This window comes from Schistocerca piceifrons, chromosome 1, assembly GCF_021461385.2.
Source record: "Schistocerca piceifrons isolate TAMUIC-IGC-003096 chromosome 1, iqSchPice1.1, whole genome shotgun sequence".
Taxonomy (NCBI): domain Eukaryota; kingdom Metazoa; phylum Arthropoda; class Insecta; order Orthoptera; family Acrididae; genus Schistocerca; species Schistocerca piceifrons.
The window spans coordinates 578,552,230-578,575,394 of NC_060138.1; the positions used below are offsets into that span (position 1 = coordinate 578,552,230).

Below are 23,165 nucleotides of genomic sequence, written 5' to 3' on the forward strand. Positions count from 1 at the left end.
GGCCGGCACACCGGCCGTCATCGTTAATCCGCCGGGCGGATTTGATCCGGGGCCGGCGCGCCTACCCGAGTCCAGGAAGCAGCCCATCAGCGCTCTCGGCTATCCTGGCGTAGCTCTAGACATGGTTTTATACACCCATTAATGTTTATAATTAATAAATATGACACATAATATTTTGTAACATGAGATTATAAGTACAAAAAGACATGCCTCACACCACCTTCCTAGGTTTAGATAATTCCACTACCAGTAGTAACAATCAGTTACACCAACTGGATTGCAAGTGCAGAAAAAGCTCATGAATGACAAACAGATGAAGGGAAAAGGAAACATGCCACAAAGCAATCATATCACTAATTCTTGCTGAATAATTCCACAGACACACAAAGAAGTTGCCATTATTCACAGTATAATGAAACAACAGCAAATAATAATCAATATGCCTCCCTGTTATTATTCTTCAGTATCAGCAACTGAGATTTTAAAAAATATAGTAATTAGTAACAACTGTAGTTTTATCCTTAAGAGTAAATACAAAAAGAAATATGCAAACCTCATTTGGCAAACGCCTATAAAAATCTTTAATGGCCTTCAGTCTTGTATAAAACTCTGCAAATTCGTTAGGACCAGAGAGTGCAGCCACTTCCTCCTTTCTAAGTCCATCTTTATCTTCATAAAGTTCTCTGAGATTATTAGTACTGTCCATGTAGTGCTGAATAACAGAAAATACAATTATGCATAAATTAATTAGTTTCTGCTATCAATTTTAAAATACTGTGTAATAGCAAACAAGTTAGATTTTTCTCTTAATATATACCTAATCTATTACAAGACTGTGCAGATAGGGATATCTGTGGGTATACCCACAGAGCGTACATTGATAATATTAACAATGTGGCTATAATTTCATTTAAAATTAAGCAAGAAGACAACAGACAAATGTGAGAAACTAATCTGGAATTATATATATACTAAGATGGTATCTGTTCTTTTGGACATGTCCGAAAGAACAGATACCATTGGTGACCATACAGCTCGTTAGAATGAAATTCCAATGAAATGAACACCCTTAGCTGCTTACAGGCGTTGACATACGTCAACGGGGACAGATGAAAATGTGTGCCCCGACCGGGACTCGAACCCGGGATCTCCTGCTTACGTGGCAGACGCTCTATCCATCTGAGCCACCGAGGACACAGAGGATAGCGCGACTGCAGGGATTTATCTCTGTCCGAAAGAACAGATACCACCTTAGTATATATATAGTTAAGGCTCACCGGCCACTCGAACATCTTCTTCTTCTGTGCGAACACACAAACAGTGCCCGAACTCTTATGGGAATCGGCAATGCGCCACGAGTAATGAGTATAATGGGCAGGGCCACTACGAATGTAGTGCGGGACAATATGTTCAGAATGTGGGTTTCGCGGGAGGCGTGCCAGAAATAAATCCCTGCAGTTACGCTATCCTCTGTGTCCTCGGTGGCTCAGATGGATAGAGCATCTGCCACGTAAGCAGGAGATCCCAAGTTCGAGTCCTGGTCGGGGCACACATTTTCATCTGTCCCCGTTGACGTATGTCAATGCCTGTAAGCAGCTAAGGCAGTTCATTTCATTGGAATTTAATCTGGAATTAACGATTTGACAGAAATTTGGTTACCAATTATTTGGGGAAAACAAGGATACAATGGCTTGTTTTACAGTGTATTCTAAACTGGAATTCAAATAAAAGCATGGGGCTGGACAAAGTAGTATAATTAGTTTTTTTAACACAAATAGTGATGTCAAAATTCTCAAGTTCCTCTGAATATCAAGGTGCTGCACCAAAACACAAATTTCTCTATCTTAACAATGGAAAATCCAGGATAGAATGTAACAATACCAGAGAAGTAAAGTTGTTACTCACCATATAGCGGAGATGCTGAGTCACGACAGGCACAACAAAAAGATTCACACAATTATAGCTTTCGGCCATTATGGCCTTTACCAGCAGTAGACACACACACACACACACACACACACACACACACACACACACACACACGCGCGCGCCCGTTAATGCAACTTGCACCCACGTCTGCAGTCTCAGAGAACTGAAACTGGTTCTGTCAGAATAATGGTCTGAAATACTTTCAAAACTGGTTTCAGTTCTCTGAGACTGCAGACATGTGTGCAAGTTGCGTTGGCGTGAGTGTGTGTGTATGTGTGTCTACTGCTGACAAAGGCCTTAATGGCTTTTTATTAGCTTTGGACATTGCATATGGAAATGGTTTTGTTGAAATGGAATCATTCGTTATCGATGTGAAAGCCAGATGTGGTGCTAAATTCTATACAACTGCTACTTTGCCCAATTATCAGTTTCAGAAATTTAAAGGACGCAATCTATCTCCTACATGAAACTTCAAGATAGATGACTTGCAAAATGTATCAACAATATGACATGCTATGTTGTATTACGGTGTGGTCACAATAAGCCTCTGTGTGTTTAATTATGGAATGTAAACTATTACTTTATCTCAATTAATTATTAAGATATTAAGTTAAAAATCTTTACTGAACAGCATTTACTTACATCCAGAAGCATCTTCAAACGGTGGTCTGAATTTATAACCTCTCGGTACTGAAACATACAAAAGTCTAGAATGAGAGTAAAGTCTTGAAAGGGAAGATGAAGAGGGTGGGCAGAGGAAGACTGCTGCCCCCACCCTTCCCACAAACTCCATGTCCTATACCACAGCAAGCAATATGCAACAAAACCAATCTGCACTCCAGAGCGAACACTCTATGGTGGTGTAACCTTATCCCTTCTCACACTGTTCCTGACTCTCCTAATCCTGCCACCATCCTATGATCACCTCATCCACTTCACACAGCACAAATCCTAACAACAATCAGCTTCTTATTAATGTACCTATACACTACTTGAGGCGACAGCTTATCTTTACTTATTTCGCTATTTATTTCAAGATACCAATGTTAAATCACATTCTGCATTATTCTGATATAAAAATGAAATGTACAATGTCATGGATTGTCTGTGAAGTGCCAAAAAGCACTAGTGTAGTTGAGCTTTTGTGTCTCTTAGTTCTATGGGAAATACTGGACCACCCTCTGAGCTAGTATTAAAGACAGATATTTAGTACAAAATTAAGACTATGTATTGATCAATGATCAAAATGCCATGGTAAATCATAAATGTATTACCCAAAACAGTATAAAATAATACATTTCTTGTCATAATGAAGAGTTTGGAGAGCCTCTCTCTACTTATCAGCAAAAATTTAAGCCTGATGCTATCTTCATGTCAATGTGACCAAAAAAAGGAGTATGCTCTTTTGTAATCTTTTTTGTATTTAAATGCTAGTGCTTGAAATTTGATGACTGTTTTTCTATACATTCTACACAGTCTGTATCTCGAATGAAAAAATACATTACCTCCCCCTCGTTATAGCTTAGTGTGTTTCACTTGTCCCTTCGGTTTATATGACACACATGCTTAAAATTTGCTACTTGTACAAATACCACTAGCAAATGTCAAGCTAGCACTTATAAGAGTTCTGTCAGAATAATGGTCTGAAATACTTTCAAAACAATATAAAACTGGCACAAATTCAACTGATAGCTTTCAGTGGACATTATCCATTCAGACAACACATATCAAGTAAACTCTCAAAATACGGCCACTGTGCCATAGCGCTACTTTTTTATGTTTTGAAAAGACAAATTTATTGAGGAAAGCTACCTGACCAAACACCTGGAAAAAATAGGGCATGCAGTTTGTAACCCACCTCTCGATGAACTAGGAATACTCCTAGTTCTTCCTTACTTTGAAGCTAAAAAAAGTTGCTATAAAATGAACAATCAGTGGCCTTTGTTAGAAGACATCAAACAGAAAATTCTTCAATGCCAAGCCCTAGTGGCGGAAATCAAAACTGAAGACGCCAGGTGCAAACTCTGCCCATCAAACAATGACAACAAAAACCCTATAAAGTGCTCAAATTGCAACAAACATTGTAAAACTCATATGTTATGCACCACTGCCAAAATTGTGGAATATTCTAACTTGTCTTAGGTGAGGCAGTTAAGACTTTAGAAATTACAGCTATTGCAGTTTTCACTCTTATTAGCAATTTTTATTTTGTGCAATTTCAAAATAAGTGCACAAAAACTATTTTTTACATCACTGACATGACTGTTAGTTTCTAACACTGCAATATTAATTTTATGGCAGTTAATGCACTAATTATTTTTAGTGCAAGAAGATGAGAATTTAAAAATTATTGTTATTGTAATTTTTGATGTAAGTTAATTGACAATTTTTTATTTTGTTCATCTTAAAACCAAGTAAAAACTCAATTGTATTATATCCTGTTGAGAATCAGGGCCTTACAATTAAGTGAATACTGAAAAAGTTTATATGTACACTAAAAATTTATTTACTTTGTTCCAAATACAGCCTAAAATTGAAATTATGTAAACTTTTAATACTTTATTAGTGTTATGACCTTAAATAACAATTAGGTCATTATGAGCTGAAAGAGTATTTACTTTTAGCTTTCTTGACAAGAAGAACCAAGTTAAATGTGAAGGAGCTCATGCGCCCAAACAGAGGGCATATAAGATTTCAAGAAAGGATTATCTATGGCATTTGGTTAGTCTACTGTAGTCATTCATTAAGTATGAACTGGAAAGAGTCCGTTGCCATCACATAAGACTGTCAGTTTTTCCCATCTCCTAAAATTTGATATTGGAAAACTTGCAACCTTACTCTGAAAGAGCTACTGGGATACTTAATTTCACCACAGCACACAATACTAACCACAAAATTTACATAATAATGTTTGGTCCCAAATAACTTACGATAATGAAGGATGGGTTAAAAGACAACAGATTCACAGTTGTTTAATGTATAATAAACATTTAAATGTAGCTGAGTAGGATTTTTAATTCAAGTATAGGGAGATGGCAACACCGATAAAACCATCTCATACGACAGTACACAATGAGACACACTCATTGCTTCACTCAGGATGTACTTTCTTTGTAGGAAAAGGTTGGCTAACTACTAAAGAAATGTTGGAAACGTGTTACGATTGGGAGGCTGATAGCTAAATAGGGGTTTATTTCCAAACAATACCCTAGACTATTCTGTAGCTGCAGCAACTGCTGTGTTGCATTTGATGAGTCATTTGGAAGAACTGTTAAGTCATTAGAAAAAGGGGCAACACTTGAGGTGTCTAGAGTGACTACACACCACACAATATTGATGGGTGATCGAACTATGGCACTACCCAGTGTGTTCTCCCCCTACTAAACCCTGAGAACAGACACACTCAATATTATTTGAGATGCCATGATTAACTCTATTTCGTAAATTCTTTGGGAGTACAGGAAACTACTCACTGAAAAGCAGAAACGCGGGATTGAGAAAACTAGCTAACTATTAGAACTTGGCAGGAACTTTGGGAGCTAGAAAATTGCCAACCCCTCTGCCTGGCACATTCCAACAGTGTCATTATGACTGTATGGTGTTCACACCAAAGATTGCAAGCAAACAAATTTCACTGACTTGGGCAAGGTACACAAATGAATGAACAAAGATTGTTTTACTGTTAAGACATATTTATGTCTATTATTGTGAAATTTATTTGCTTACGTAAAATATCGCAAGTGAACTAACAGGCTAGGATGTCATCAGCTTTGAGCAGTGACATTACTGTCGTTAACAACATGATATCAATGTTGATTTTTTTTTAAATGGGCAAAGCTTCAAATCAGTCTGTCATAACAAACAGTTAATTTTTTAAGTTTCACATTCATCGACTTCACCAACTCACAACCAAACTGTCTCCTTCCAACCTAACCTAGATCTCCAGCAAAGCTATTAGATCAGTTTCTCACCACAAACAAGTTCTTCGCTTTCACATTTGTAAGTTTTACCAACTAACAACAAAACATAAGTATGCATAAAAAGATGACATCATACCATATATTAACATTAAATCACTGGTTGAAGCAGACAACTCGTAATGAACATTCCTCTTGACTCTATAGGTTTATTATAAACCGGCTTTCAGTATTTTAGGTCGGAATCAGGTTCATCTTGAAAAATGTATTAACGTCAACTTGCAGATAAAAAGCACACCAGAGTCAAGAGAAACAATTACTAGACAAATGTAAGTGAACAAATCCATGTACACAGATGAAGTAAAGAAAAATGCTGCTTCAGTTGAAAGTAGGGTTAACACTTTGGTGAGCAAGCCCAAGTGCAACTCACCCCATAACAATGCACTCAAAAACTGTGAGGTGCAAGCCACCTATAACTCAAAATGTGGACTATTCTAGTATGAAATGTTTGGACGTCTCACTATCTGCCCCTTGACAAGACTGCCTCCTGTTGTCAATTTCTAGAATTATTTAAAAAAAAAAAACAGTAGCGAATGTAAGAGCTGCTGTCACAACTTATTGAGACATTGTGTGATTGTGAAGTCATGAAATTTGTGCATTTATTTGGTAGATTTTGGAATTTGCTGTAATTCTACTATAAACATGTTGAGCAAGCAAGGAATTTTAGAACCTCTAGAAGAAGAAACAACGATTCTGAATCGGAGGGAGAAATATCTGAGGAGGGAACAGTTTGATGAAGATTCATACTCAGATAATCTTCAGTCAGCTACAATTTTTCATTGCTAATATGGCTGATACAGATGCTACTACTGTAATTACAACTTAGTTTAGTGTTATTTGTCTTCATCTCATTTTTTAAAATATGAAACTCATGCTGAAGCAGCATACAAGATTTGTTTAGAGAAGACAAAACAGTCTGGGTAAAGCAAACAGCAAAAAATAAACTGGTATTGCCCTGCTGGAACATACCTCTCCGTAAGTCAGAATGCTTCAGACTTTTCCACACAATAAAAGCCAGTTATGAGTGAAATTGCTGAAGAAGTCACATTATAATTTTTGTTTTGAAGGACAATTATACTTTTTGTCTCTGTTGATCCATCATGGACAAGACACTGACCAGCCACATATTTACCAAAGAAATATCACACAATGGCGGTAGGTTTTCAGAAGCTGTTATTTTATTTACCCGACCAGTTTTGGCATCTCATTAATGCCACCTTCATGCCCCAATACAGTGATGCATGCACAAGCAGAGCCATCAATACCTGGATTCCGCAAATTTTTTGTGGAATGTGCACTTCAAAGACTTGGAAACTGTCAATGTCTCTAAAGGACACATTCCACAAAAAATTCAAGGAATCCAGTTATTGATGGCCCCATTTATGCATGCATCAATGTATCTGATCTCTATATATGGAGTGCACAGGGGCTGAAGATGGCATTAATAAGAGGCCGAAACTGGTTGTGTAGCACTCCATCATGCTAATTTTGTCTTTCACTACTGAAATTAGTGCAGTATATACAGAGCAGAGTTTGGTTTTCACAGCAACATACTGCATGATCTGCTCAGGGAAGCTGACAAAAACAGAGAATGGATAATTTAGTGAAGAGGAAGATAATGTTGTGTGTACGGATGACAGAGATACAGACCCAGACTTCTGGAAACATGGCATGTTGGTGTTTTTTCTTTGATAAATAAAGGAATTATACTTTATCATCACATCTATAAAATATGCAGAAATCAAAACAAAGATGAAAAAAAAAACTTTAAGTTTAATCTTTTTTTAGTGTATATTATGCTTTAACCCTAGATTATTACAATCTCATAAAATTTACAATTGCAGTAGGTATCTCTTCGTGGTTCCTGCCAAACTGGGCACATGAGCAACAGGTATTCATGGCAAAAACTGTTGTTAACAATGGGTGAATAATTTACTGCCCAACTCCAGCAATTTGGTGACACTGGTATTCTTTCTGTAAATATTATGAATGTTTAGTGATGGTTTAGTTTATATCACATTGCTCTTATTCTGCGCTAATCTTGTCTTTTGCTACTGAAATTAGCACATGTACAGAGAGGAGTTTGGTTTTCACACCAACATATTGGATGATTTGCTGGAAGAAGCTGACAAAGACATAGACAATGGATAATTTAGTGAAGAGGAAGGCAATGTGTGTATGGACGACAATGGTGTAGACCCAGATTTTGAAGCAACAAATGAGGAACACAAGGCGGCAGAAGAAGAATCGCTGGGCAACCTCAGAAAACCGATCTCGGCTGTGCTTAGATTGTAATAACACCATATTAAGCAGAAGACTCTCAATCCATTTCACATGGAAAGTACTCCTGGAGTTACAATAATTTTTAATTAGTGCACAACACAAATAATGACTTCTTTTTCAATAAGATCTTGGGCAGTAAAATTGTCATTATAGGGTATAAAAAGGGCATTTTGTATGTAACATGCCACTGGAGACCTAACAACTGCAATTAACTGGTGCAAAGCTTCTAAATTATGACTTCCTTTGAATGAAATTTGATAATTTACAATGATTTGGTAGCAATGTAACATTTTCCCCCTTTAGTCCTCTAGGGATCACATATAACAAAAATCAAATGTACCACTAACATTTCAAATAATGGCACAAGTGGCTGGTTTTTCTGGGCCCAAAATTATTCTAACTGAGCGGACCTCAAAGTAATAACAGAAGAAAGTGAGATCTGAAAATGAGGAATGATACTGAATATAGTGTTGTAAACAGATACAGATGTTTATATAACAAGGGAACCTCCCCATCGCACCCCCCTCAGATTTAGTTATAAGTCGGCACAGTAGATAGGCCTTGAAAAACTGAACACAGATCAATCGAGAAAACAGGAAAAAGTTGTGGTGGAACTATGAAAAAATAAGCAAAATATACAAACTGAGTAGTCCATGCGCAAGATAAGCAACATCAAGGATAATACGAGCACATGAGTGCCGTCGTCTCGTGGTTAGCGTGAGCAGTTGAGAAGCGAGAGGTCCTTGGTTCAAGTCTTCCCTCGAGTAAAAATTTTACTTTCTTTATTTTCGCAAAGTTATGATCTGTACGTTCTTTCATTGACGTCTCTGTTCACTGTAATAAGTTTAGTGTCTGTGTTTTGCGACCGCACCGCAAAACTGTGCGATTAGTAGACAAAAGGGCGTGCCTCTCCAATGGGAACCGAAAACATTTCATCGCAAGGTCAACCGATTCCTCCACAGGAAAACACGTCTGATATATTCTATACGACACTGGTGACGGCATGTGCGTCACATGACAGGAATATGTTGTCGACCCACCTAACTTGTACACTTGGCGAATGGCTAAAAAGATTCTTCTACTTTGCCCGATTTAGGTTTTCTTGTGGATGTGATAATCACTCCCAAAAAAGTGATGAAAACATAAGTTTGTCACATAAACTGCAACAAATGAATGCAACAGTTTCACAGTCGCACAATTTTCCCTGTGCTCTGTCAAAACAAATGTTTTTAACGTTTTCAATTTTTTCCATGTGTAGACCGTCAAATCCTGCATATGCCCAACCAAATCTGAACATGTCCTGGAATTTTGGAGAGCGAAGATGATTATGTGTGAGTGCCTGAACTTTGACAATTGTCTGAAAATAAAAAATTAAACTTTTCGCTCGAGGGAAGACTTGAACCAAGGACCTCTCGTTCCGCAACTACTCACGCTAACCACGAGACCACAGCGCTCTTTAGCTCACAATTTCCTTGATGTTGCTTATTTTCGGATGGACTACTCAGTTTGTATATTTTTCTTATTTTTTCATAGTTCCACACAACTTCTTCCTGTTTTCTCGATTGATCTGTGTTCAGTTTTTCAAGGCCTATCCACTGTGCCAACTTATAACTAAATCTGAGGGGGATGCGATGGGGAGGTTCCCTTGTAAGATTGTGTACGCCCTTGGAAATGGAAGGTATCAGGGTCATTCCACGCCAAATCGTGCAGCCAAAAGTAGATATGAAACCCAAGGTTTTTGGATTTATTCCAAAATTTATATGTGAAATTTGTGCATAAAGATAAGAAAATATCAAAAGTTTCATCCAATTCTGTCACACAGTTTCTGAGTTATCACCGTTAAAGTTTTCAGCTAATTGTATTTCTAAGGACGATTAAGACATAACTGAAGCATGCATGCTTTTACAGAATTTGAAGCAAAATCGTTAAGTTTTGAAGCTAGAGCCTTGAAATTTTCACTATTTTGTTCTCAATTAAATGCTGAAACTGATTGATCTACAAAAATCCGATTTATAATGTTCATTCACATTGAAAAACTGTACTGAACTCAAAACATTGTTAATTTCAAAACTGTGACGTAAGTGTAGAAAATTATGAATAGCTAAAATCTCTCTCCAAATAACCCAGTACAACAAAATGTTTTTGAAAACCGCATAAATTACCTTTCAAATGGTGCAAAAAAATTGGTGGGGTTCTGAGTTGTAACAATTTTATCTTATACTGAAGTCAAAACAAGTTTTATCTATTCAAAGCATATAGAACGGCTGTTTTAAGATTCAAAATGGTTATAGTAGAGGTTATATAGGGATTATACAGAAGTAAAAGGTTTTAAAACTATAATTTGGAAGATCAGCTACTTAAAACAGTAATTTACTGGTACATTTCTTGTTATGTATTTTTAAATTGGGACAAAGACTTTACTGTAGTTGTAATTTTATTTATCTTTTTTGTTTTATTTAGCTGAAGTTAAAGTCAAGAAACACACATTTTTTAGAGTCATGGGAAGTGTGTTGAAGTTCAGATAAGGCAGTACTACTATGCAAGAATGCACATGAAAAATTCACCAGTCAGCAGTCTGCCTGCTGTCTACCGTCAAGACATGAAATTCAAGCCAGGACATGAAACCATCCCTCTCCTACAGCCTGCCTGTACTGCAAGTCTATCAGTGTGCATTTTGCTCTGTTCATGTTAACTGCCTAGTGTTTTGTGCTTAATGACATTTTAAAAAATTGTTACATAAACACAGTTATAATTTAATTTTTAAAACTTTGTTTTGTGTGTGTTTCTTGCCATGGAGATAAGAGCAAGCTCGAGTAAAGATGAAACTAATTTTAAGTATTCAGTAGGTTCATTACTAAATGTTTCATGTGAAAGTACTTCACTGACAAAAAGCAAAAACATTTATTTAATTTCAGAAAGGTTGTCTAAAGAAATATTTTGAAAAGAACCAAAAATCCTGTTGTGATCCATTTAAGAAACATTCTGTACCTTTAACAAAGAAGAAAGATTTGAGGATAACTACTCTGGAAAAAGCAAAATATGTCAAGGAAAATAAGAACATTATTTTAGTGCCAGGAAAGCTGTTGCGCAGTACATGTAGAAAACTGTTGAAGGAGGCAACACCTACTTTAGATCATGAAGGTATTGCTCTACTTGGAAGTGACAAAGCAAATAATATTGAATTAAATAATGCAAAAAGAGTAGTAGAAAGAGAGAAGTTGTATGAAACTCTTTTAGGGTTGGATGTGACAACACTTAAACTTCAGTCATTATTTACCCAATTGAAGAAAAAAATATGCTAAAAAGAAGTTTAAAAAACCAAAAGAGCAGGTTAAAAAAAGTTGTCATTTGTTTTGAAAGTACAAGAATCCAATGATTCAAGTGAAGCTGACAGTACAACTCAAGGTAATGAACTGAAGGCAAAATTGAGGATCTTTATCATTTAGTGGTTACTATGAAGGAAAAACTCAAGATAAACTTAACCACACGTGAAAAAATACAGAGATTAACAATCACTCCAAAGTCTTGGTCTCACAGAAAAGCAGCGAAAAAATATAATGTATCAGAATATTTCGTGAGAAAAGCCAGAACGCTTGCAAAAGAGAAAGGTATTTTGGCTTAGATACAATCCAAACATGGCAGAACCCTTCCCCAAGAAACAACAGACACTGTCCAATTGTTTTATGAAGATGATGAATTTTCTTACATGTTGCTAGGTGCTAAAGACAAAGTTAGATTAAAAAAAATACTTACAAGACAAAAAGAATTCTTTCATGCAACTTAAAGGAACTATTTATTGCATTTAAAGAAAAACACCCAAATATTAAAATTTGATTTTCCAAATTTTGCTCCTTGAGACCGAAATGGTGTGAGCTTTCTGGTTCACCTGGAACTCACAGTGTGTGTGCTTGCTTGTACCACCAAAACGTTGAGCTTTTAGGAAATGCTCTGAAACAGCATGATAAGGAATCAATACACACTATGATGAGCAAATTCGTTTGTGGTAGACAAAACAGGGACTGTATGTTAAGACATTGTGATGTGTGCCCAAAAACAAGTGAATCACTACAGCTACATCTAAGAGAAATACTAGAAGACTAAGATGGAGATGAAGACATTAAATTTTCGCAGTGGGTTTCAAGTGATGGCAGAATGACTTTACAAACAATGCTACTACCTTGCAAGGAATTTACTGCTTTTACTATTTAAAAAAAAATTGAATCTCTGATACCTCACTCTTACATCACAAAAACTCAAAACTCTTACATGAAGCAGAGAAAGGAAAATTTTACATTTAATGAGGTTTTAGTTCTTATGGATTTTGCAGAAAACTGTAACTTCATTCTGCAAAATGAAGAGCAATCCTACCACTGGGGCCACTTCGAGCTGCTCATTTCATCCAGTAGTGATTTTTTAAAAATGAAGATTCCACCACAAGAGAAACATCATTGTGTTTCATTTCAGATGATCTAAAGCATGATGTACCATTTGTATATTCAGTACAAGGAAAAAACCATGGATTTCATAAAACAAAACTTTCCTGATGTTGACCAAACTGAGTATTTTACAGATGGTTGCAGTGCTCAGCACAAAAACTTTAAAAACATGATAAATTTATGTTTTCATTACAAAGATTTTAAATTAAATGCAAACTGGTCATTTCATGCTACGAGCCATGGTAAAACAACATGCGATGGGATCGTGGACACAGCCAAGAGAACTATTACAAAAAAAACTTGCAGAGCAGTAGGAAAAGTGAGCAGATAATAAATGCTGAACAAATGTACAATTTTTGCAAAAGTTTATTCTCAAAAATATATTTTTTCGTTTTAAAGTAATAAGAAATTGAAACTAAAAGAACAATGCTTGAAACTAGATTTCAAATGGGTCAAACAATACCGGATACAAGAAGTTTCCATTATTTTTAATCAGCTTCTTGCGAAGAAATTACAGCCAAACAAGTGAGTTCAGACGGGGAAATTTTGTTGAAACAAAATATTTTTGTGACTATCCCAACTATTAAACTTAACCTACATTCTTTCATTGTATGCATTTATGAGCAAAACTGGTGGCTAGGAATGATTCTGGGTTCCAATGAAGAAGGAGGGGACTATCACATTCTTTTTATGCACCAGACGAGCAGAAACTCTCTTTTGGCCTCAAAAAGAAGACAAATGACCTGTTCCACCAGCCCATCTTCTGTGTGTAATAGCTCCTGCAGAGGTAGCATCTCAGTTCAGCAGATCACATAAGATTGATGCTAATTCCTGAAAGGAAGTCATCAAAACATGGAACAATTTCAACGTTTTACTGTAAAAAAAAAAATACCTTAATGGACATTTAAAAGTAATAAATGAAAAGCACCAGTTTGCTTTTGTTCTACACCCGTGTGAGTTCGATGTTTTCGATCGAGAAGTTCGTCAAAGTGTAAGTGATCTTATTCACGACGTATTTTTGTGTCAGAACAAGAAATTATCTATGATTAGGAAGGTGAGTGAACCTCTAACCTCAAACTGTAAACAAAATTTTTCGCAACGTGTAATTAACTTATCGAACTTGGTTCTGTCCCCAAAGGAACAAAAAGTGCTTGAAAAAGGTTTTAAATATGCTCCTCCCCACCCTCCATCAGAAAAACAACTGGATGTTATGAAAGTTGATATTGAATATGCCTTAACGAAAGACACCACTGCAAAATATATAGTTGCCAATGCACTAAAGAACGAAACCAAATTCGTGTGTAACATCCCACGGTCTATTGACTTTCACACCCTCAAGTCCTTAAAACAGAAATTACAACACCAAGGTATCGTTGCCACAAAATCTGATAAAGGCAACAGCATTGTGCTTTTGAACAAATGTGATTATGTGGATAAAGTTAATGATTTTCTGAATACCACAGGCTTCCAAGTCTGTCCTAAAGACCCTACTAAATTGTTCAAAGAGGATGTTAAATATGCAATCATTTCATGCAAAAGCATATTCTCTGAATTTGAAGTAAAACTGTTAACTAACATGAACCCAATGCCTCCTAGAATGTACGGCCTTCCTAAACTGCATAAACAAGATATTCCTATTCGTCCAGTTGTATCATCATTCACTGCTCCATCTTACAAACTAGCCAGTAAACTTGATGTCCTAATTAAGAGCAAGACTAAATTTAAACCAAAGCATGGTATTTCAAACTCTGTGGACCTAGTAAACAAGTTAAAAGGTATATCTGTCTCACACAGTGATAAATTAGTATCCTTTGATGTCAGCAGTTTGTTTTCTAACATACCAGTAGTAGAATGTATAGACATTCTGACAGAGCTGATGCACAAGTCTAATGTCAATCCTGTGGAATTGAATGACTTGAGACTTGCCACACAGACCTGCCTTGCACAGAACTATTTCCAGTTCCAAGGCACTCTTTATAAACAATTAGATGGCTTAGCTATGGGTTCCCCTCTTAGTCCACTGTTGGCTGAAATATTTATGGACCATTTTGAACAAAATTTTCTAAAAACAGAACCTTTGAGTGCAAACATCAAATACTGGTTTAGATATGTAGATGATGTCCTGTGTATGTGGACTGGTACTACAAGACAACTCAACACATTCTTGAAAAACCTAAACGGTCAACATAAAAATATCCAGTTCACTATGGAAATTGGCAACAAATCCATAAACTTCTTAGATCTCACCATTGACATCAGTACACACACACATTGTTTCAAAATTTACAGAAAAACAACAACTACAGACACAGTAATACCTTCTTGCTCACAACACCCCATAGCTCACAAACATGCAGCTTTCCACTCAATGGTACACCATCTCATATCCATCCCCATGTCCAGAGATGATTTTAAAGCAGAGTTAGATACAATAAAATTTATTGCCTCAGCCAATGGCTACAATCCAGTTCTTATTGACCACATCTTGCACAGGAAACAAAAACGGAAAATTATACCCCTCCTCTATGCCCCACCTGCTTCCCCATCCACTGTCTGCAAGAAATGGTGTACTCTACCATTTCTAGGTAAGGTATCACAGACTATAGCCAAAGCACTGAAATCCTGCAAGTATAGGGTTTCCTACTATGTCAGGAACACTACAGCCCAGTGTGTTTTTAATAGCAAAGATAAGATCCAGTTATTAGCCAACAGTGGGGTATACAAAATCACCTGTTCTGATTGTGACAAATTTTACATTGGTCAGTCAGGCAGAGACATATCAACTATGCTGGCTGAACATGAACGCAGCTGGAGGTTGCAGAATTCAGACTCTGCATTTGCTGAGCATGTACTGAGTGAGGGTCACAACTACCAGCCAGTGTCCCATGTACTTCACTTAGCAAACAAAGGCCATAAACTCAACCTGCTGGAAGCCCTGGAAATTACCAAACATCTTGCTCACAGTCCAGATCTCATCCTAAATGACCAGACACAACTCAACACTTCCCCTCTCCTAAACTTCATATAATCATCTTTGTTGTTCATTACTTCCCACACCCTCTCTTCCTACATATTCCCATTTTCCTGTAGTCATTAAGTTGTTTTATTTGTTGCAGTTGTCTTTGTATTCCACATATGCTGTAGTTTCAATATTTAAGGGTTTGCTTTTAACTTGTACTTGTATTACTGTCCATGTTTAACTCCCCTTGTAGTTGTCTCATCAAATACTGTTCATATTTTACTTTGCTCATTTATTTAATGTAAACTGGTATACAGCCACTGCTTTGATTATAAAGTTAATGTTAAAATGCAGTACCACCACACTCTCAAACTGTAGGTTCCCTCAAACACCTCAATTTTCCTGCATTTATTAATTTCTGTTTATCGTATTGATATAGCTTAAGTTCTTCGTGTATTCTGTATTTACATTGACAACTGTCTCTTCTTTTTTTTAATTGGTTGTGTATCACTCTCCATGTTTCATACCTCTTGATGCAGCCTTGCCTAGTACTAAGTTTATCTTATTTCAATAGTTTTGTTTATCAATAGATACCGTTATGTAGGCATGTTATTCTTATATTGTGCTAAATGTTTTCCTGTCAACTCCATTGTTATTTATGTACTGTTCAGTTTTTACTATTTCATTGCAAAGATGTTACTCACTGTATGTTTCTACTTCACTCTAGATGTGTTACTTCTCTTCCAGTGTTGTCTGCTAACATTTAACTTCTTTGGTGATAATACTCAGTAAATGCCTGAAGATGGCCTTGTAAGCCGAAGATGGCCTTGTAAGCCGAAAACCGGTTAGCAATAAAAATAATATTGTAGAACAAAAGCAAACTGGTGCTTTTCATTTATTATAATGTTGTTCTACCAAGAACCGACGGAAGATTCTGTTAATATGACATTTAAAAGTAATTATTGTGCATATTGAGTCATATAAACTTAGCATAATACTTCAACTGATTGGTTGGTTTGGGGGATTAAAGGGACCAGACTGCTATGGTCATCGGTCCCTTTTTCCAAAGACAAAGATCACCCACAGAGAATAAAAACGAGGAACAGAAGAGATCACAGACGATACACAACAAGAGAAACTGAGACAAAGACAAGACAAGACGAAACGAACTAAAACCACACAGAGTGTGACGGTGGTTGGCCGACCAGAGAAATAAAAAAGGAAAAGCCAACCACTGGAAACACATTAAAAAAAAATCAGTTTAAAATCGGAGGCCAAAGGCCAGAATCAATACAAAACAATAAGATAAAAACAGAAACACTCAGATTAAAGAATAAAAACCCCCTGCCCGAATAAAACGTAAAACTAAGTCAGCCATAGCCGAGTCATCTGTTAAAAGGGCAGGGAGCGAGTCAGGCAGTGCGAACGACTGCCTGAGCGCAGCTAAAAACGGACACTCCAATAAAACATGAACCACGGATAAAACGGAGCCGCAGTGACATAGAGGCGCGTCCTCACGGCGCAATAAGTGGCCGTGCGTAAGCCGAGTGTGCCCAATGCGCAGCCGGCAGAGGACAACAGACTCCTTGCAAGAGACCCGCAAGGAGGAGCGCCACACACCGGTAGCCCCCTTGATGGCCCGAAGTTTGTTGCGTGAAGGCAGGGCGCGCCATTCAGTGTCCCAAAGGTCCAGAATTTTGCGGCGTAGGAACACTCGCAAATCTGTCTCCGGGAGGCCAACGTCCAGAGATGGTGCACTAGTCGCCTCTTTCGCCAGCCGGTCAACATTCTCGTTGCCGGGGATCCCAACATGGCCTGGGGTCCACACGAAGACCGCAGAGCGGCCGCAACGCGCAAGAGTATGCAGGGACTCATGGATAGCCATCACCAGACGGGAACGAAAAAAACACTGGTCGAGTGCTCGTAAACTGATCAGGGAATCGCTACAGATAACGAAGGACTCACCTGAGCAGGAGCGGATATACTCTAGGGCTCGAAAGATGGCGACCAGCTCAGCAGTGTAAACGTTGCAGCCAGCCGGCAAGGAACGTTGTTCGGAATGGTCCCCTAGAGTGAGCGCATAACCGACTCGACCAGCAACCATCGAGCCGTCGGTGTAAACAATGCCAGAGCCCTGATACGTGGCCAGGATGGAATAAAAGCGGCGGCGGAAGGCCTCTGGAGGGACTGAGTCCTTCGAGCCCTGTGCCAAGTCTAGCCGAAGGCAAGGGCGAGGAACGCACCACGGGGGTGTACGCAGAGGTGCCCGGAAAGGAGGTGGAACAGGGACAAGCCCAAGCCCGGAGAGAAGCTCCTTGATGCGTATGGCGATCGGACAACCCGACCGGGGCCGACGTTCCGGCAGATGGACGACCGACTGCGGGAACAGGAGATGATAGTTAGGATGCCCGGGCGAGCTTAGAACATGGGCAGCATAAGCAGCCAGCAAACGTTGGCGTCGGAACCGCAGTGGAGGGACACCTGCCTCCACGAGTAAGCTGTCCACAGGGCTGGTGCGGAAAGCACCAGTGGCAAGGCGTATCCCGCTGTGGAGAATTGGGTCCAGCACCCGCAACGCAGACGGGGATACTGAGCCATATGCCAGGCACCCATAATCCAGACGGGACTGGATTAACGCCTGGTAGAGCCGTAACAGGGTAGAGTGGTCGGCTCCCCAGCGGGTGTGGCTCAAACATCGGAGTGCATTGAGATGCCGCCAACACGTCTGTTTGAGCTGCCGGATATGAGGCAGCCAAGTCAACCGGGCATCGAAAACCACCCCCAAAAACCTGTGGGTCCCCACCACAGCAAGGAGTTCGTCGGCAAGATAAAGCCGCGGCTCAGGATGGACTGTTCGGCGCCGGCAGAAATGCATAACGCAGGTCTTGGCTGCCGAAAACTGAAACCCATGCGCTACAGCCCAAGACTGCGCCTTACGGATAGCGCCCCGTAGCTGACATTCAACAGCTGCAATGCCAGTAGAGCTGTAATAAAGGCAGAAGTCGTCAGCATACAGGGAAGCGGAGACAGAATTTCCCACGGCCGCAGCAAGCCCGTTAATGGCTATTAAAAACAGACAGACACTTAAAACAGAGCCCTGTGGCACACCGTTCTCCTGGACGTGGGAGGAACTATACGAGGCCGCGACTTGCACGCGGAAGGTACGACACGACAGAAAATTGCGGATAAAAATCGGCAGAGGACCCCGAAGACCCCATCCATGAAGCGTAGAAAGAATGTGATGACGCCATGTCGTATCGTACGCCTTCCGCATGTCGAAAAAGACAGCGACCAGGTGCTGACGGTGGGCAAAAGCAGTACGGATGGCCGACTCCAGACTCACCAGATTGTCGTTGGCGGAGCGGCCTTTACGGAACCCACCCTGAGAGAGCGGCCTTTACGGAACCCACCCTGAGACGGAGCCAGAAGGCCCCGAGACTCCAGTACCCAATGCAAGCGCCGGCTCACCATCCGTTCAAGCAACTTACAAAGAACGTTGGTGAGGCTAATGGGACGGTAGCTGTCCACCTCCAGAGGGGTCTTCCCAGGTTTCAAAACGGGGATGACAATGCCTTCCCGCCATTGCGACGGAAACTCCCCCTCGACCCAAAGACGGTTGTAAAGATCGAGAAGGCGCCGCTGGCAGTCCACTGAAAGGTGTTTCAGCATCTGACAGTGGATGCCATCTGGCCCAGGAGCGGTATCAGGGCAAGCAGCTAGGGCACTGCGAAATTCCCACTCACTGAATGGAGCATTGTAAGATTCCGGGTGGTTGGTGCGAAACGAAAGGCTCCGACGTTCCAGCCGCTCTTTAATGGAGCGGAAGGCCTGGGGGTAATTCGCAGAAGCGGAACTCATAGCAAAATGCTCTGCTAAGCGATTTGCAATGACGTCGGAGTCGGTACAAACGGCTCCATTCAGTGAGAGCGCAGGGACGCTGGCAGGGGTCCGATAGCCGTAGACGCGTCGAATCTTGGCCCAGACCTGCGAGGGAGTGACATGGAGGCCAATGGTGGACACATACCGCTCCCAGCACTCCTTCTTGCCTTGGCGGATAAGGAGGCGGGCCCGCGCACGCAGCCGTTTGAAGGCGATAAGGTGGGCTAAGGAGGGATGTCGCTTGTGACGCTGGAGCGCCCGCCGGCGATCTTTAATCGCTTCAGCGATCTCAGGCGACCACCAAGGCACAGCCTTCCGCCGAGGGGACCCAGAAGAACGGGGAATGGCAGATTCGGCGGCAGTAACGATGCCGGTGGTGACAGATTGAACCACCGCATCAATGTCATCAGTAGAGAGAGGCTCAAAAGCGGCAGTGGAGGAGAACAAATCCCAGTCAGCCTTATTCATAGCCCATCTGCTAGGGCTATGAGAAGAGTGATGCTGTGGTAGTGACAAAAAGAGCGGAAAGTGGTCACTACCACACAGGTCGTCATGCACACTCCATTGGACAGACGGTAAGAGGCTATGGCTACAGATGGAAAGGTCAATGGCAGAGTAGGTGCCATGCGCCACACTGAAGTGTGTGAAGGCACCATCATTTAACAGCGAGAGATCGAGCTGCGACAAGAAATGCTCAACGATGGCGCCTCGACCTGTGGCCACTGACCCACCCCACAGAGGGTTATGGGCGTTGAAGTCGCCCAATAGCAAGAAAGGTGGCGGCAATTGGGCGACCAGTGCAGCCAGGACATGCTGCGAGACATCACCATCTGGTGGAAGGTAAAGACTGCAGACGGTAATAGCCTGTGGCGTCCACACGCGTACAGCGACAGCCTCTAAAGGCGTCTGGAGAGGGATAGACTCGCCGTGCAGAGTGTGAAGGACATATATGCAGACGCCACCAGACACCCTTTCATAAGCTGCTCGGTTCTTATAATAACCCCTATAGCCACGGAGGGCAGGGGTTCGCATTGCCGGAAACCAAGTTTCCTGCAGAGCAATGCAAAGGAAAGGATGAAGGCTGATAAGCTGGTGGAGCTCAGCGAGATGGTGGAAGAAACCGCTGCAGTTCCACTGGAGGATGGTATTGTCCATGGCGGAGAAAGGCGTGACGGGATGGGGAAGGCAGATTACGCCGCTGGGTCACCTGCTGCCTCCGATTGAGCACCCGTGCTAGTGTTATCCATGGCGTCTGAGGGACCGGCGAGATCTAGGTCCTCAGCGGACGCCAGGATCTCCACCTCGTCCTCAGATGCAGAGCTGTAAGGTGGCGGTGGGGTGGCTGCCACCGCGAGTTCCTTGGGCTTAGAGCTCTTCTTCTTCGATTTCTCACGCTGCTCCTTGGGTTTAACTGGCTGGGAGGGCTTCACCGATTCAGTCTCCGGGACTGAGGAGGATCGTGAAGCCCGTCGACCAGCTGATTGCGGGCACTTACGCCACTGTCGGTCGTCAGCCTTCCCACTGGTGGAAACCTGGGAAGGGAGGGACCCGAGGGACCCCTTGCAAGTGTGAGAAGCCGAAGAAGTTGGACACTTCTCCGGCTTAGAAGCAGGGACGGACGTCCCTGATGGGGGGGATGGTGTTGCCCCTGAGGTAGGTGGCGCAGGAGCAACCCGGTGGGTAGAGCCCCCCACTGGCAAGGGGGCAGGAGGAGTCTTACTGCTTATCGAGCTGGCTGGAAGTCGTGAAACTGATGGGGCGAGCACAGGTGTTGTAGCGGCGGCGTAGGATGACGTCATTCGCACGGGATGTAATCGGTCGTATTTCCGTTTGGCCTCAGTAGAAGTCAGTCGGTCCAGGGTCTTATATTCCATGATTTTGCGTTCTTTCTGGAAGATTCTGCAGCCTGGCGAGCAAGGTGAATGGTGCTCCCCGCAGTTGACACAGATGGGAGGCGGGGCACATGGAGTATCGGGATGAGACGGGCGTCCGCAATCTCGACATGTGAGGCTGGAAGTGCAGCGGGAAGACGTATGGCCAAACTTCCAGCACTTGAAGCACCGCATCGGGGGAGGAATATAGGGCCTGACATCACATCGGTAGACCATCACCTTGACCTTTCCCGGTAACGTATCACCCTCGAAGGCCAAGATGAAGGCACCGGTAGCTATCTGATTTTCCTTCGGACCCCGATGAACGCGCCGGACGAAATGTACACCTCTGCGCTCTAAGTTGGCGCGCAGCTCGTCATCAGACTGCAAAAGAAGGTCCTTATGGTAAATAACTCCCTGGACCATATTTAAACTCTTATGCGGTGTGATCGTAACAGCAACATCCCCCAACTTGTCACAAGCAAGTAACCGTCGTGACTGGGCAGAGGATGCCGTTTGGATCAGGACCGATCCAGAGCGCATTTTGGACAAGCCCTCCACCTCCCCAAACTTGTCCTCTAAATGCTCGACGAAGAACTGAGGCTTTGTTGAGAGAAAAGACTCCCCATCAGCTCTCGTACAAACTAAGAATCGGGGCGAATAAGTGCTACTGCCATCCTGAGATTTACGTTCCTCCCACGGCGTGGCCAGAGAGGGGAACGTTTTCGGATTGTACTTTTCAGCATTAAATTGAGCCCGAGAACGCTTAGAGACTGCTGGCGGCTGGCCGCCAGCGAGAGATGATGTACCACGCTTCATTGCGGGTCATCCGCCCTGATGCCACCTACTCCGACCAAGGGCCCTCCCCACGGGCGCCACCCAGCCGCAGCAATAGCCCCCTGGCAGGACGGCCATTGCCGGGAGTCCTGATGCCCCAAGGAGATGGGCATCTACTCCTTGGCATACGAGGGGAGTTAACGGCGCAGGCATCAGTAGAGCGATCCCTGTGTTGTCAGGGGGCTACAACCAAGAGGGTACATGGCGGCCCCACCACAACGGGCTGGCTACCGTGCTGGATCTTAGGTGCAAAAATGGCCAAGGTCGTCGTCGCAGTTAAAAGAAACACTGCAGAGTGCAGCGTGGTAATCGCCCAAGAGATCGAAAACGAGCGGGACACCATTGCAACGACGAGAAATCCGGCTAAAGGTCTAATTGCACGACGGAAACAGTGCACCATGTAAGGCGCCCTTCCCCAATTGGCTCGCTCTTCGGATAAATTTAGAAAGATGGAGGTCAAACCCGAGAGGGGACCATCACATAAGGCCGAAACGTTGGAGACTCCTTTTAGTCGCCTCTTACGACAGGCAGGAATACCGCGGTCCTATTCTTACCCCCAGACCCGCAGGGGGGACTTCAACTGAATAATTATTAAACTTTAAAGTCATCAAAACCTCTTTGTACATAGGATTAGTTTGAAAACAAATAATTGCCAACTCGTGTATTCAAATGTAAGTAAACCTAATTTGTAAAATTCTCAATGTTCATCTGGTATTTTCATAGTTGTATTGACTTCAAATATTTAATTATTGTCTCAAACATGTACAGGGTTATGACAAATGATTGAAGCGATTTCACAGCTCTACAATAACTTTATTATTTGAGATATTTTCACAATGCTTTGCACACACATATAAAAACTCAAAAAGTTATTTTAGGCATTCACAAATGTTCGATATGTGCCCCTTTGGTGATTCGGCAGACATCAGGCCGATAATCAAGTTCCTCCCACGTTCGGCGCAGCATGCCCCCATTAATGAGTTCGAAAGCATCG

At 41.5% G+C, this 23,165-nt stretch overlaps 1 protein-coding gene and 1 non-coding gene across 2 annotated transcripts in view; both read right to left on the bottom strand.

Annotated features, from left to right (window-relative positions):
- The window catches only part of LOC124786080 (splicing factor 3A subunit 3), a 78,303-nt gene that overhangs the window by 37,726 nt on the left and 17,412 nt on the right, over positions 1-23,165 (bottom strand). Inside the window, exons 2-3 of the mRNA XM_047254234.1 lie at positions 2,572-2,619; positions 554-712 (exon numbers count right to left, since the gene is read on the bottom strand). Of these exons, the coding sequence (XP_047110190.1) occupies positions 554-712; positions 2,572-2,619 (207 nt within the window). The remainder of the gene's footprint in view (positions 1-553; positions 713-2,571; positions 2,620-23,165) is intronic.
- Trnat-cgu lies at positions 1,121-1,194 on the bottom strand. The gene has a single exon. It is a non-coding gene; the product is annotated as a tRNA-Thr (tRNA).